The 15,967-nt window shown below is 41.0% G+C and overlaps 1 protein-coding gene across 1 annotated transcript in view; it reads right to left on the bottom strand.

Annotated features, from left to right (window-relative positions):
- mst1 (macrophage stimulating 1) overlaps positions 1-9,019 on the bottom strand; it is an 85,643-nt gene extending 76,624 nt beyond the window's left edge. The window contains exon 1 of the mRNA XM_043708469.1: positions 8,546-9,019. Coding sequence (XP_043564404.1) covers positions 8,546-8,597 — 52 coding nt within the window. The 5' untranslated portion in view covers positions 8,598-9,019. The remainder of the gene's footprint in view (positions 1-8,545) is intronic.
- Positions 9,020-15,967: the final 6,948 nt, after the last annotated feature.

Below are 15,967 nucleotides of genomic sequence, written 5' to 3'. Positions count from 1 at the left end.
CCTCCTGGACTTTCAAATTGGCACAGATTAATTATGAAATGTATTCCCCTTAAGTTCCTTACAAATATGGTGCACCGAAAGACCGAATTATTTTATAAAATATGGCAGCCCTTCTTGAATTACATAAATACAGATATTTCGGCTATCCTAACAAGGGTTTTATTTAATTGAGATTACAAACCTGGCTGGTCCGGGGCCCCTCGGGAGAGGAATCCCGCACGAATACGGGTTTTATTACATTTGATGTTAACACATTCCGAGCATGTAAGAGACTTAAATATACACTCTGGTTAGTTGTCGGTTAGATTAGTAGATAGTTGAGTTTTGTTTTTTTTTCGTTCTTTTTTATTCTTTTGTTAAATTTTGGCTATTGTATATTTGATTTAACTGTATATCAATGTTTATATTCGAGAGTTTTGTTTATTGTTGTAATCTTGTAAAAATGTTAAATTTCTAATAAAAATATCTATTAAAAAAAAGAATGGGATTGTGTGCAGAACCTCCTCTTCCTAATAGTTGTTTAACTGGTCAACAGCCATTCACAATTTCCGAACCGCAGAGCTTTGATCTGATCCATTGGTTCTGGGATCACTTGGCTGTGTTGCATGTTGTGTTAACTGTTTAGCATCCAAGTAGCCCTGTGTTATAGCTTCAGCAGATTGGCTTCTCATTTTTAGGTACTCATTGTAATGCTCCTGCATACTCACTTAACAGTCACTGAGCAAGGCCTGATCACTTAGCTTGATAACAATGATAGATTGAAGGATATCACAGGCCATGAGGTTACAGATTGAATCGGAATACAACTCTGCCATTGATGTCTACAGAGCTTCATGCAATTCCCTGTTTTGAGCTGCTGGATCGTTCTGAATCTATCCCACGTAGCACAGCAGTAGTGCTATGAAACAGGCTCGTTAATATCCTCAGTGTGAAGATGGGACAGTCTCTTCATCAAATTCTTAGAGCTAATAATTGTTCAATTTTTAGAAGACCAGCACCAATGAATTTTACTTGGATTTAGGGACTTCTTGCTTCTAGAATCACATGAAGCAAATAAAGCTCGTACTTAGGTCTGTTTTCTGCAGCTTGCTTTTCCCAGAACTAGCCTGAAGCTGGAGCTTATAGCTTGAGGAGCATCCCTCCATGTCAAGCATTGCCTGACCAGGTGTCTTCTTGCTTTTACCATGTGTTGAAAGGATCTTATGTTGATATCCAACATTGGATCAGCTGCACCAGCTCAGTCTTCTCCAAACAATGGCAGAGTGTTTGACAATAAAGACATCTGCAGGCCAACAGGAGCCCTAGTAGGAACCTGATAAAAGAGCAGTGCTCTGAAAGCTAGTACTTCCAAATAAACCTGTTGGACTACAACCTGGTGTTGTGTAATTTTTAGGGTCAACAGGAACTGACATCATCACCACACTCTTGTACTGCAGTGAGAATTGGACCGTTTGTACCAGCGACATATAAAAGAACTAGAGAAATTCCACCAGCAATACCACATTCCCCAGATTCAATGGGATGCCTGGAGAAAGCCTTCTAGAAGCCAGCTCTACAGCTTTCAGGCAAAATCCCTGATAAACCAACTAAGATGGACTGGAAACCGAGCTCAGATGGCTAAAAAGTATCTCCCCCACCAGGTTCTGTTCTCTAAACTTTGAAAAGGCCAGTGTCCCTGGGGAAAACAAAACAAAGGTGCTCCCAAACGCTCCTTAAGTATGACAGCATTCAGATTAATAATTCAGAGGAACTCACTCTGAACCATTCAAGAGGTGCCTTTGAATATAAAATCCAGAGAGAGAAGTAGACAATGGAGGAAAGAAATAAGAGAATTTCAGAGAGGAAGACATAAGAAAGCATGAACTTGATAATGAAAAATGGGGGTTGTATGGTTTATAGGAAACTAATCCAGTCAATAGAAATAATAGTGTAGAAAACTAAATTGAATTGACATTAGAAAAGCAGCATGCTTCTTTGTGACAATGTAGCTGTTACAAAGGTAACTGAGTTTCTTACAGGAAGTGGATACAGGAACTAATCACTGTTGCTCATCTGCCATCTTGCTGCTGTGGGTAAGACATAGATACAGTATGATTCTTATGTACTGCCCTATTCATTCTACTTTCAATAACGCCTGGATCATATCACATTTCAAATCAAACATCGACTTATAGTTAAATATAGCTTGACGTGCTAAAATGTGCATTCACTTCAAAGATGTAAGATTTAGAGAACCTTGGCTTTGGACAGTAATAGCTATCTAGGTTATAAAATAAGTGTTCTCAGATGTCCTTGATTAAGTAAATCAAGCAAAAATTAGATAAACCAAAGATTTCATATTAAGAGCTGACCGATTGGACAAGACACATATTTCATTGAAAAATTTTCCAAGTTTTCATCGTGTTTTTTGTTTAATTAATTTGACAATAAAAGTGACCAAGAGTTAAACTGCCCATGATCAACTGTAAAGTAAATTGATGTCATGAACATACAATGATGTTAATTGGAAACAAACAGACCTCAGCTCCCTGGCACTGTCAGGCAGCAATGCTGATCACTGAGCTATCATGCCATCCCATTTTATTTTTACTTTTAGTTCTTCTCTTTCAGGTCAGAATTGGGGATCTGAGCTGCTCAAGGCTACAGGGCAAATTGTCGAGTGTATGCCTCAGCAGCTCCATTCATAGGAAGAGATGAACTCCTTTAGCCAGTTCCACCATTCAATAAGATCATGGTTGATCTGTGGCCTAACTCCATATGCCTGCCTTGGGCCCATATCTCTTAATATATTTATTTAATAAAAAATTGTCTATCTCAGATTTAACAGTTGAATTAGTATTAACTGTCTATTTGTGCAAGAGAGTTCCAAACGTTCACTACACTTTATGTGTAGAAGTATTTTCTAATATCTCTCCTGAATAGCCTAGCCATAATTCTTTGACTATGCTCCCTGTTTCTAGAATCTTCAACCAGTGGAAATAGTTTATTTTTATCGACCCAGTCTTTTCCCTATGACATCACATCATTTCACCATTTCCTGTTAACTGTTGCTCAACTGTTTGCTCCAATGACCTGACAGAACAATTTCTCCTGCACACCCAGCCTTCCAATAATTTCTTCCTTTTGCATCAGCTTTGTGTTCTAATTTAGCTTCTATCCTTCCACAATTGTTCTGAATTTAATTTGATGGGACTGCCTTAAGTGCTTTTACTCTTCTCTATCCTGTTGTGGCCAGAGTCTGAGGTTTTCTAAAATGACTTCTCTTCTGCTTTCCACTCAAGCTACAACCTGCTTCAAGGAACAATGCCTTAATGATGAGGAAGAGGAGTGGCTGAGAAGGAAAATAAGGAAGTAAATCCTGCACTCCCAATCTCACTGGCTAGTGGGACGTCTGAAATGACCACAGAGGCCAGTTTGCTATCACCAAGTCACCCTTTATTTATATATGGAAAGACCTTCACTGATCCAGCTCCCTCAGAGCCAGCTCTCAAAGTAACAAGATGTCTGACACTCCTGTTTTTATCTGTCAGCCAGTGCTCCCTGGTTGGACCAGATTAACAGCATCAGTCAGGGAACTCACATTCTACAAGGTCCCCCTGACAGACAGAGACAGAGGTATAGGAGTTAGGACTGAAGCAGTTAATAATTAGCTGGAAGGCAACTGAATTACACAGATTCTGTGTAAGGGACTCAGTCAGGAATCAGAAGCAGTTGGATGGCTCTATATTGTTAGAACTGAAGTTGTTCTGGAAATTAGTAGCCATGATATGGAGGTGCTGGTATTGGACTGGAGTGGACAAAGTTAAAAATCACACAGCACCAGGATATAGTCGAACAGGTTCCAAATAAACCTGTTGGACTATAACCTGGTGTTGTGTAATTTTTAACCTAAAAATTGGTAGGCAGATAAATATTACAGTCAGGAGTCAGAATAAGGCCCAAGGAGCTGAGAAAGTGGGAGGGTCACTGTCTCGATGTTAAGTCAGTCCATGGATCTCTAACTGGTCCACTTTAAAATAAAAATTATTGGTCCATAGCCAGATCATAATATAAATTTTGCAGTTTTGTCTACAATTTATCATAATTTAGGGGTTCTTTTGGGACTGAAATCCATTCACAGATGTGACTACTGGGAATTGCTGAGAGGGCATAGTCTTGGAAATAAGGGGTGCCAATGTATCACCAAAATTAAGAAGAATTTCCTCTCTTAGAGGATTCTCTCCACCTACCTTATCAATACCCTTCAGAACTTTTTACACTTTAATCAAATTGCCTCACAGCCTTTGCTGCTCTAAGGAAAACAACCCCTATCTAGTCTCTCTTCATAGCTAAAAGACTCCAGCCGAGGCAACATCCTGGTGAATCTCTTCTGCACTCTCTCCAGCGCAATCATACTTTTCCTACAGTGCAGTGACCAGAACTGGGACGTAATATCCAGATGTGATCTCCATCATAATCTACATACATTTATTATGTATACTGAAAGCTGAACTTGCCCTGCCTGTTGCCACAGTGTTTCTGGAGAGGGAAGGTTTATCTCTGAAATATTAACCAAGACTGGGCTAACACATTAGCAGATAATTTGGAGTTAAAAGCAAAGGCTGATAAAGTAGTGACAGTTGAGATACTAGCACAGCATTTTGGATTGAGGAATCTAACTGAGACAGAACACAACTTGAGTTGCAGATGAAGCAGCTTGAAACAGAAAAGGAAAAAATGAGAAAACTTGAATTTGAAACAGGATGTCAATTACAGTCAAAGATTCATAGAGATGTACAGCACAGAAACAGACCCTTCGGTCCAACTTGTCCATGCCAACCGGATATTCTATCCTAATCTAGTCCCATTTGCCAGCACTTGGTCCATATTTCTCTAAACCCTTCCAGATGGCTTTTAAATGTTGCAATTGTACCAGCCTCCACCACTTCCTCTGGCAGCTCATTCCATACACAGTACCACTCTCTCTGTGAAGAAGTTGCCCCTTCAGTCTCTTTTATATCTTTCCCCTCTCATCCCAAACTTATGCCCTCTCATTCTGGACTCCCTCACCCCATGGCAAAGACTTTGTCTATTTATCCTATCCATAGCCCTCATGCTTTTATAAACCCCTATAAAGTTATCCCTTAAGTTCAGACTCTCCAGGGAAAACAACCCCAGCCTGTTCAACCTCTCCCCAGAGCTCAGATCCTTCAACCCTGGCAACGTCCATGTAAATCTTTTCTGAACCCTTCCAAGTTTCACAACATTCTTCCGATAGGAAGGAAACCAGAATTACACACAATATTCCAAAAGTGACCCAACCAATGTCCTGTACAGCCACAACATGACCTCCCAACTCCTATACTCAACGCTCTGACCAATAAAGGTAAGCATACCCAATAAAGATAAGCCTTCTTCACTATCCTAGTTACCAGTGACTGCATTCAAGGAACTATGAACCTGCACTCCAAGGTCTGTTTGTTCAGTAACACTCTCCAGGACCTTACCATTAAGTGTATAAGTCCTGCTCTGACTTGCCTTTCCAAAATGCAGCACCTCACATTTATCTAAATTAAACTCCATTTGCCATTCCTCAGCCCATTGACCCATCTGGTCAAGATCCTGTTGTAATCTGAGGTAACCTCCTTCACTGTCCATTACACCTCAAATTTTGGTGTAATCTGTAAACTTACTAACTAAACCTCCTATGTTCACATTCAAATTATTCATATAAATGACGAAAGTAGTGGACCCAACACCGATCCTTGTGACACACCACTGGTCACAGGCCTTCAGTCTGAAAAGCCTTTGAATATAAAATCCAGAGAGAGAAGTAGACAATGGAGGAAAGAAATAAGAGAATTTCAGAGAGGAAGACATAAGAAAGCATGAACTTGATAATGAAAAATGGGGGTTGTATGGTTTATAGGAAACTAATCCAGTCAATAGAAATAATAGTGTAGAAAACTAAATTGAATTGACATTAGAAAAGCAGCATGCTTCTTTGTGACAATGTAGCTGTTACAAAGGTAACTGAGTTTCTTACAGGAAGTGGATACAGGAACTAATCACTGTTGCTCATCTGCCATCTTGCTGCTGTGGGTAAGACATAGATACAGTATGATTCTTATGTACTGCCCTATTCATTCTACTTTCAATAACGCCTGGATCATATCACATTTCAAATCAAACATCGACTTATAGTTAAATATAGCTTGACGTGCTAAAATGTGCATTCACTTCAAAGATGTAAGATTTAGAGAACCTTGGCTTTGGACAGTAATAGCTATCTAGGTTATAAAATAAGTGTTCTCAGATGTCCTTGATTAAGTAAATCAAGCAAAAATTAGATAAACCAAAGATTTCATATTAAGAGCTGACCGATTGGACAAGACACATATTTCATTGAAAAATTTTCCAAGTTTTCATCGTGTTTTTTGTTTAATTAATTTGACAATAAAAGTGACCAAGAGTTAAACTGCCCATGATCAACTGTAAAGTAAATTGATGTCATGAACATACAATGATGTTAATTGGAAGCAAACAGACCTCAGCTCCCTGGCACTGTCAGGCAGCAATGCTAATCACTGAGCTATCATGCCATCCCATTTTATTTTTACTTTTAGTTCTTCTCTTTCAGGTCAGAATTGGGGATCTGAGCTGCTCAAGGCTACAGGGCTATTTTTTTCCAGAAGTGGGTGTGGACAAATTGTAGAGTGTATGCCTCAGCAGCTCCATTCATAGGAAGAGATGAACTCCTTTAGCCAGTTCCACCTGGTGCTGTGAGGCTGAAGTGCTAACCACTGAGCCACTGTGCCATTCTATATCTGCTACATCATCAAAAACACATCATGTTTCACATACACAGTGTCTATCTCAGTGTTATCTTTCCAACACTACTTTCAACTCTTCTAGTATCTCTGATTTTGCTTCCCTCTTGTCTGTCATCCAATACTGGATGAGGACAAATTTTCTCCAATTAAATATTGGCAAGACAGAAGCAGATCCCAACAGAAACTCCATTTTTTCATTGTCAACTCTGTCCTTCTCCCTGATTAACTTTAACTGAGGTTGAGTATCCAAAATGCCCTCCTTGATCCTGGGCTGAGTTCCAGACTTCATATCTTGCCAACAGAAAGATCATGCAATCCCCTTTCATCACATTGCAGACATCCACCCAACCCTCCAACCTCAATCAAGCACTTGTTACCTCTGGACTCAATTACTCCAATGTTCTCCTGGGTAATCACCCACTTTCCACTCACCATAAATCTGAGCTCATGAAAATCTTTACTTCCAGCATCCTACCTGGCATTATGTTCCAATCAACACTCCTGAGTTTGCTGACCCTACACTGGCTTACAATCCAGCAACATCTGAAATTTAAATTTTCAGCCTTGTTTTCAAATCCTTCCAAGTGTCTAATCACATACAATTCACCAACCTCAAGAATTTAATGATTGCTCCAGTTCTACCCTTTTGTGCATACTTGGTTTTAACTTCCTCATTTAGCTGCCTGAAACTCTGAATTGATCTTCAGTCTCTCAATTTTTTAAAAAGCATACCTAAAACCCACATCATTGGGCAAGCTTTTAGCTAGCTGTCTTAATGTATCCTGTCTTACTCAGTGGCAGATTTTGTCCGATTATGTGTCTGTGAAGTGCTTTGGCACATTTTTCTATATAAATACAACTTGTTGTTATACTTGCACTGGCACTGTGACTAAAACCTGAATGTATTCCTGACAGCTTTCAAGTGTCATATATTTCCTTTTGACCCAATCGACACTGCCAGTCATTCTACGCAGGTACACTTTGGTTGGTAGCTAAAAAGTGCCTCGTGAACAGCAATTAAACTATCAATGATCCAAAGATAAAAGTAATACACCATAAACATTAAGTTTAAAAACACAGGTCCAGTTAAACATAACTGCCCTGTTTTGTCAGTATAGTAGACAGTGTGGGGGCTAGTTTTAGTCCACTACCTCATAATCTGAAACCAGGTGGGTCAGCAGCCAAAAGGTGAAAAAAATCACTCTTTCCTTTCTCCAACCTTCCAAATCTAAAGGCCACTGCAGGAGCTCTTACTCCCATGTGTTCTCTCTCGACTGACCATTATCTATTCCTCAGAGACGACGTAGTGAAAAATGGCAACAGACCTGTGGATCCAATGTTATAAAGTGGAGGAAGAGGACAAAATAGGAACATCCTCTTCTTTTGATATGGCTCTTGTGCTCTCTCCTTCCTAGGTGTCAGACTCTACCCAAAGCTGCAGCTTTTTACTTTTAGTGGACATGTCCGACATGTGGATTTAAGCTGCCGGCCTGACACAATACTGCCCTGTCAAAATACTGTCAGAAAGAGTTAACCACATTCTACTTTACAATGCACTTAGCACGAAAGAGCATGCAATATAATTTACTGTAAACTCAGCAATGGCATATCAGCTTGAGGTCTTACTATAAAGAGATCGGCTATCTCAACACATAATTCGAGAGGTATCATTACTCTTTGCCATAAAGGCAATCCATCTACCATTTGAGCTCCTTAGCTTTCAGTTCACTTACCAACCACAAGCTCACTGCTTAAAACAAAGATCAGGACACAGAAAGATTTCATTTTGTAAAACTGTCGGTGGTTATCGATGTTACTCTGCTGATTGCTCTGAACTCTGAGACTCTGTGAGAACGCTTTTCACAATCTTGTTGCATCATGTCTTCAGTGTTTGTCTCCAGTTTATTAATTAACTTCTTTTGCAGTAGATTTGGATCCATTGACTCCATTACCATTTATTTGCATTTTTCCCATTCTGTTAAAAATCAAACCACTTCCCCTCTCCACTCAATGAAGAGGCAGATACTAAGTTCCGAAACACCTCTAGTCGCCAATTTGAGGAACAGAGGAGGCATCGTGACAAAAGCTCACCCTCGCTTTGCTCAGGTTTTCACACAGAGTGGCTATCCTCTTCTGATTGATTAAAAAACAGAGTTCTGAAAAAGCTACACCCCTGAAAATATTCCAGTACTAGTACTGAAGATATGACCTCCAGACCAGCCATACCACTGGTCAAGCTGTTCCAGTACGACTACAACACTGACATCTGTTTGACAATATGGAAAATTGCCCAGGCATGTCCTCTACATGAAAAGTACAGCAAATCCAACCGAGCCAATTACTGCCCCCGTCAGTTTACTCCCGATCCTCAGTAAAGGAATGGAAGTGTTATCAACAGTGCTATGAAGCAGCACTTGCTTAGCAATAACCGCTGTTCACTAATGCCTGATTTGGACTGAACCACAGCCACTCAGCTCCTGACCTCATTGCAGCCTAGACAACTAAAGAGAAAAACTGTCCATCAATTAGTCATATGTATGTTTATCTCCTACACTCACTTCTACACCTCGCGATGCTGCCTGGCTTACTGTGTTCTTCCAGCCTCCTGCCTCTCTATTGTGGCTGTTTAAAAAGCAGTCATAACAGGATATCTCTGCTGTTATTTATCAGGGTGGTGTTCAAGGCCCAATCACCTTCAGCTGCTTCACCAATGATCTTCCTTTCATCATAAGGTCAGAAGTAGACATATGTGTTGATGATTGTTCAGCAACATTCATGACCTCTCAGACGCTGAAACAGTCCACGTCCAGAAGGTTCTGGACGATATCCAGTCTTGAACTGATAAAGTGAAAGCAACATTCAGGCCACACAAATGCCAGGTCCTGCAATAACCATCTCCAACACGAGAAAATCTAAACATCATGGCTTGACATTCAATGGTGTTGACATTCAAGGCAGAAATTCAGGGAGCTAGGGTGAAAGCTTAGAGCTAGAACAAACAGAGCTGTTATCTCTGGTTTGTTACCCGTGCCACATGGTAGCCAGGCGAGGAACAGGGAGAGAGAGGAGTTGAACATGTGGCTACAAGGATGGTGTAGGAGGGAGGGATTCAGATGTCTGGATAATTGAAGCTCATTCTGTAGTAGGTGGGACCTCTACAAACAGGATGGTCTACACCTGAACCAGAGAGGCACCCAATATCCTGGGGGGGGAGGAGAGGAATTTGCTAATGCTCTTCAGGAGGGCTTAAACTAATTCAGCAGCAGGATGGGAACCTGAATTGTAGCTCCAGTGTACAGGAGGTAGAGAATAGTGAGATCATAAATAAAGTTTCAAGGTCGCACGAGTGTACCGGCAGGCAGGAAGCTGGTTTGAAGTGTGTCTGTCAACACCAGGAGCACCCGGAATGAAGTTGCAGTATGGGTTGGTATCTGGGATTTCAATGTTGTCGCCATTCCGGAGACATGGACAGAACAGGGACAGAAATGGTTGTTGCAGATTCCAGGGTTTAGATGTTTCAGTAAGAACAGGGAAGGTGGAAAATGAAAGGGAGGTGTAGCATTGTCTGTCAAGGACAGTATTACAGTGGCAGAAAGGATGTTTGATGAGGAATGGTCCATTGAGATAGTATGAGCTGAGGTTAGAAACAGGAAAGGATAAGTCACCCTATTGGGAGTTTTCTAAGGCCTCGGAAAAGTTCCAGTGATGTAGAGGAAACGATCGCAAGGATTATTCGAGATATGAGTGAGAGTAACAGGGTAGTTGTTATGGGGGATTTTAACTTTCCAAATATTGACTGGAAACACTATAGTTTGAGTACATTAGATGGGTCAGTTTTTGTCCAATGTGTGCAGGAGGCCTTCTAAAATATGTAGATAGACAACAAGAGGGGAGGCCACATTAGATTTGGTACTGGGTAATGAACCAGTCCAGGTGTTAGATTTGGAGGTGGGTGAGTATTTTGGTGATGACAATTCAGTTATGTTTACTTTAGCAATGGAAAGGGATAGGTATATGCTGCAGGGCAAGAGTTATAGCTGGGGGAAAGGCAATTATAATGTGATTAAGCAAGGTTTAGGATGTGTAGGATGGGGAAGGAAACTACAAGGGTTAGGCACAAATGAAATGTGGAAATTGTTCAAGGAACATCTACTGTGTGTACCTGTCAAGCAGGGAGGAAGTGGTTGGTTGAGCACAGGAGCCGTGGTTTACTACAGAAGTTGAATCTCTTGTCAAGAGGAAAAAGAAGGCTTATGTAAAGATGAGAAGTGATGGTTCAGTTAGGGCTCTTGAGAGTTACAAGTTTGCCAGGAAATACCTAAAGAGAGAGCTAAGAGGAGCCAGGAGGGGACATGAGAAGTCTTTGGTGGGTAGGATCAAGGAAAATCCTAAAGCTTTCGATACGTTTATCAGGAATAAAAGAATGATTAGGGCCAGTCAACAACAGTAGTGGGAAGGTCTGCGTGGAGTCCGAGGAGATAGTAGAAGTGTTAAATAAATACTTTTAATCAGTATTCACACTGGAATGTGACAATGTTGTTGAGGAGAATACTGAGATACGGGCTATTAAAGTGGATGGGATTAAGGTTCATAAGGAAGAGGAGTTAGCAATTCTGGAAAATGTGAAAATAGATAAGTCGTCTGGGCCAGATGGGATTTATCCTAGGAATCTCTGGGAAGCCAGGGAGAAGATTACAGAACCTTTGGCTTGGATCTTTAAGTCGTCATTGTCAACAGGAATAGTGCCAGAAGACTGGAGAATAGCAAATGTTGTTCCCATGTTCAAGGAGAGTAGGGACAACCCTGGTAATTATAAACCAGTGAGCCTTACTTCATTTGTGGGTAAAGTGTTGGAAAAGATTATAAGAGAGAGGATTTATAATCATCTAGAAAGGAATAAATTGATTAGGGATCGTCAACATGGTTTTGTGAAGGGTAAGTTGTGCCTCACAAACCTTACTGAGTTCTTTGAGCAGGTGACCAAACAGCTGGATGAGGGTAAAGGAGTTGATGTAGTGTATATGGATTTCAGTAAAGCGTTTTTTAAGGTTGCCCACAGAATGCTATAGCAGAAAATGTGGAGGCATGGGATTTAGGGTGATGTAACGGTTTGGATCAGAAATTGTCTAGCTGAAAGAAGACAGGGGGTGACGACTGATGGAAATTATGCATCCTGGATTCCAGTTACTACTGGTGTACCATAAGGATCTGTTTTGGTCCACTGCTGTTTGTCATTTTTATAAATGACCTGGATGAGGGCGTAGAAGGATGGGTTAGTAAATTTGCGGATGACACTAAGGTCGGTGGAGTTATGGACAGCGCCGAAGGATGTTACAGGTTACAGAGGTTCATAGATAAGCTGTCGAACTGGGCTGAACGGTGGCAAAATGAGTTTAATGCGGCTAAGTATGAGGTAATTCATTCTGGAAGGAATAACAGGAATACAGATTACTGAGCTAATGGTAAGATTCTTGGTAGTGTGGATGAGCAGAGAGATTTCAGTGTCGATATGCATATATCCCTGAAAGTTGCCACCCAGGTTGATAGGGTTGTTAAGAAGGCATATGGGGTGTCAGGTTTTATTGGTGGAGGGATGAGGTCATGTTGCAGCTGTACAAAACTCTGGTGCAGCCGCACTTGGAGTAATGTGTATAGTTCTGGTCACTGCATTATAGGAAGGATGTGCAAGCATTGGAAAGGGTGCAGACGTGATTTACCAGGATGTTGCCTAGTATGAAGGGAATATCTGATGAGGAAAGTTTGAGGGACTTGAGGCTGTTTTTGTTAGAGAAGAAGATGATTAAGAGATGATTTAATAGAGACATATAGAATGATCAGCGGATTAGATAGGGTGGACAGTGACAGCCTTTTTCCTCAGATAGTGATTGCTAACATGAGGTGACATAGCTTTAAATTGAGGGGTGATAGATATAGGACAGATGTCAGAAGTAGTTTCTTTACTCAGGTAGTAGTAAGGGCGTAGAACGTCCTGCCTGCAACAGTAGTAGACTCACCAACTTTAAAGGCATTTAAACATATGGATCATAATGGAATAATGTAGGTAAGATGGGCTTCTGATTGGTTCACAAGTTGGTGCAACATTGAGGCCAAAGGACCTGTACTGTGCTGTAATGTTCTATGTTCTACAATACCATGAGGCCATCAGCTGTCCCTGATGCCCTCTGATCCTAGACTCTCCCACAAAAGGATCAGCATCTCCTCTGTCAAGCCTCCTAAGAATCTTGTATGTTTCAACAATTTCTCAAAACTCTAACAAGTACAAGCCCAACCAACTCAACCTCTTGTCATTAGGAAATTTGCCCATACCTAGGAATAACCAAGTAAATATTCTCTGGAGTGACTCCAATGCCAGTGACTTAGCGAAGGGCCCCAAACTATTCACAGTATTCCAACTGTAATCTGAATAGTGTCCTGTACAGCTTTAGCAAGACGCATATTTATTCTCAATTCTTTTTGAAATCAAGACCAACATTCCATTTGTCTTCAATATTACCTACTGAACTTGGATGCTAGCTTTTTGTGATTAGTGCATTTGGACCCTCAAATCCCTCTGTAGGGTATCTGCAGTCTTTCCCCATTTAAACAATATTTAGCTCAACTATTCCCCCTGCCACATTACAAATCTCACATTTTTCAATCTTATATTCCATCTGCCAAGTTTACGCCCATTTATATAACCTGTCTCTATCCCTCCGTCTACTCCTTGTGTCATCCTCACTATTTGCCTTCTCACCTATGCAAACTATACAATAGTAAATTCACTTGTGTCACCCAAATCATTAATATATAGCATTAATAATTGTGGCCCCAGCACTGATCTCTGTGGCACACTACTAGATACATGTGGCCATCCTTAAATTTGCCTCCTTTATCTCAAGTTTCTATCTGCTATTAGTTAAGCAATCCTCCATTCGTGCTAATCTATCATTCCTAACACTGTGGGCTTTCACCTTATCGAAGTAGCCTTGTGTTCAGTATATTATTGAGTGCCTTTTGGAAATCCAAATATATTACTTTTACCATTTCCTTTTTATCTAACCTGTTTGTTATGCCCTCAAAGAATAGGAATACATTTTTCAGGCATGATCTTTCCTTCATGCAGCATTGCTAATTCTGCTTCATTATATGATAGGTTTCTAAATGCTTTACTATTACATCTTTTATAAGAGACCCGGGTTCAATTCCCACCTCGGGCAACTGTCTGTGTAGAGGTTGCACATTCTCCCCATGTCTGCGTGGGTTTCCTCCGGGTGCTCCAGTTTCCTCCCACAGTCCAAAAATGTGCAGGTTAGGTGAATTGGCCATGCTAAAATTGCCCGTACTGTTAGGTGAAGGGGTAAATGTAGGGGAATGGGTCTGGGTGGGTTGCTCTTCGGAGGGTTGGTGTGGACTTGTTGGGCCGAAGGGCCTGTTTTCACACTGTAAGTAGTCTAATCTAATCTAATTTTCTCAATGACAGTTATATAGCTAACTGGCCTCTAATTATCTATTCTTCTCTCCTTTTTGGAATAAAGGGGATTATAATAGCCGTTTTCCAAACTTCTGGGACCTTTCCAGACTCTTGGGATTCTTGGAAAAATACTATCAGTGAATCCACTGTCTCTCAGTTAGACCATGAGACATAGGAAGAGGAATAAGCCATTCTGCCCCTCGAGTCTACTCTATCCTTCAATAGTATCTTGCCCTTTCCTCAAACCCTTGATTCAACTTCTGTAAAGAGTTCTCACCCCGCACCAACCTCTGTGGCACACCATTTATGATATCCTGTTGACCTAAAAAAATACTCTCTGCTTCCTGTTCGAAAGCCAATCTTCTAACCATGCCAAGATTTTACCCCCAACACAGGAACTTTTATTTTCTGCAATAACCTTTGATGTGGCAAATGCCTTCTGCAAATCGAAATGCAATACAAGAAAAAACTAGTTTGTCTTTACCTGCAGTACAAATTACTTCTTCAAATAACTCCATTAAATTAAACATGATTTCCTATTGACAAAATCATGTTGGGGCTGTGCCCTGCTTTAACATCTGTCATAATAGTTTCTAAGATTTCTCCTATCATAAATGTTAAGGAAACTAGCCTGCTTTCTGTCTCCGTCCCTTTTTTGAGTAAAGGAAATACATTAGCTATTTTTCAATCTAAAAAGAACCTTCCCCGAATCTAATAAGTTTTGGAAATTTAAAACCAATGCATCAACTATTTCACTGGCTGCTTCTTTTAAGAACCTAAGATAAAACCCATCAGGACCTAGGGACTTGTTAGAGTCATACAGCACAGAAACAGATCCTTTCATCCAACCACTGCATGCCGAACATAATCCCAAATTAAACTAGCCCCACCGACCTGCTCCTGCCACATATCCCTCCAAACCTTTCCTATATTTGTATCTATAAATCTATCCAAGTGTCTTTTAAATGTTGTAATTATACCTGCATTCACTGCTTCCTCAGGAAGTTCATTCTACACGCAAACCACCCTCTTTGTAAAAAAAAAACCTCGTCTTTTTAAAATCTCTCTCCTCTTACCTTAAAAATGTGCTCCCTAGTATTGAAATGCCCCATCCTAGGGAAAAGACAATTGCCATTAACTCAATCTATATTATTTTATAAACTTTTATCAGATCATCTCTCAACCTCTTACACTCCACTGAAAGAAGTCCCAGCCTATCCAGCCTTTCAAACCTTCTATACCCACCAACCCAATCTCCACTCCCAGCACCTTCCGTTGCCACCGGAAGAGGTGTAAAATCTGCGCCACAACTCCTCCCTCACCTCTATCCAAGGCCCCAAAGGATCCTTCCAAATCCGGCAGAGATGTTCCAAACACCTCATCTACTATGTCTTGATGTGGTCTCCTGTGCATTAGGGAGATAGGACACCAACCCGTGGAACACTTCAGGGAACATCTCTGGGACACCCACACCAACCAACCTTACCGCCCCGAACACTTCAACTCCCCCTCCCACTCCGCCAAGGACAAGCGAGTCCTGGGCCTCCTCCACCGCTAAATCCAAGCCCCTGACACCTGGAGGAAGAATGCCTCATCTTCCACCTAGGGATCCTCCAACCACACAGCATCAATGTAGATTTCACCAGTTCCTTCATCTCCCCCCCCCCCCCCCCCCCCCCCCCCC

This window comes from Chiloscyllium plagiosum, chromosome 18, assembly GCF_004010195.1.
Source record: "Chiloscyllium plagiosum isolate BGI_BamShark_2017 chromosome 18, ASM401019v2, whole genome shotgun sequence".
Classification (NCBI taxonomy): Eukaryota; Metazoa; Chordata; class Chondrichthyes; order Orectolobiformes; family Hemiscylliidae; genus Chiloscyllium; species Chiloscyllium plagiosum.
The sequence above is the reverse complement of the archived record's forward strand: the minus strand, read 5'-3'. Positions and strand labels throughout refer to the sequence as shown.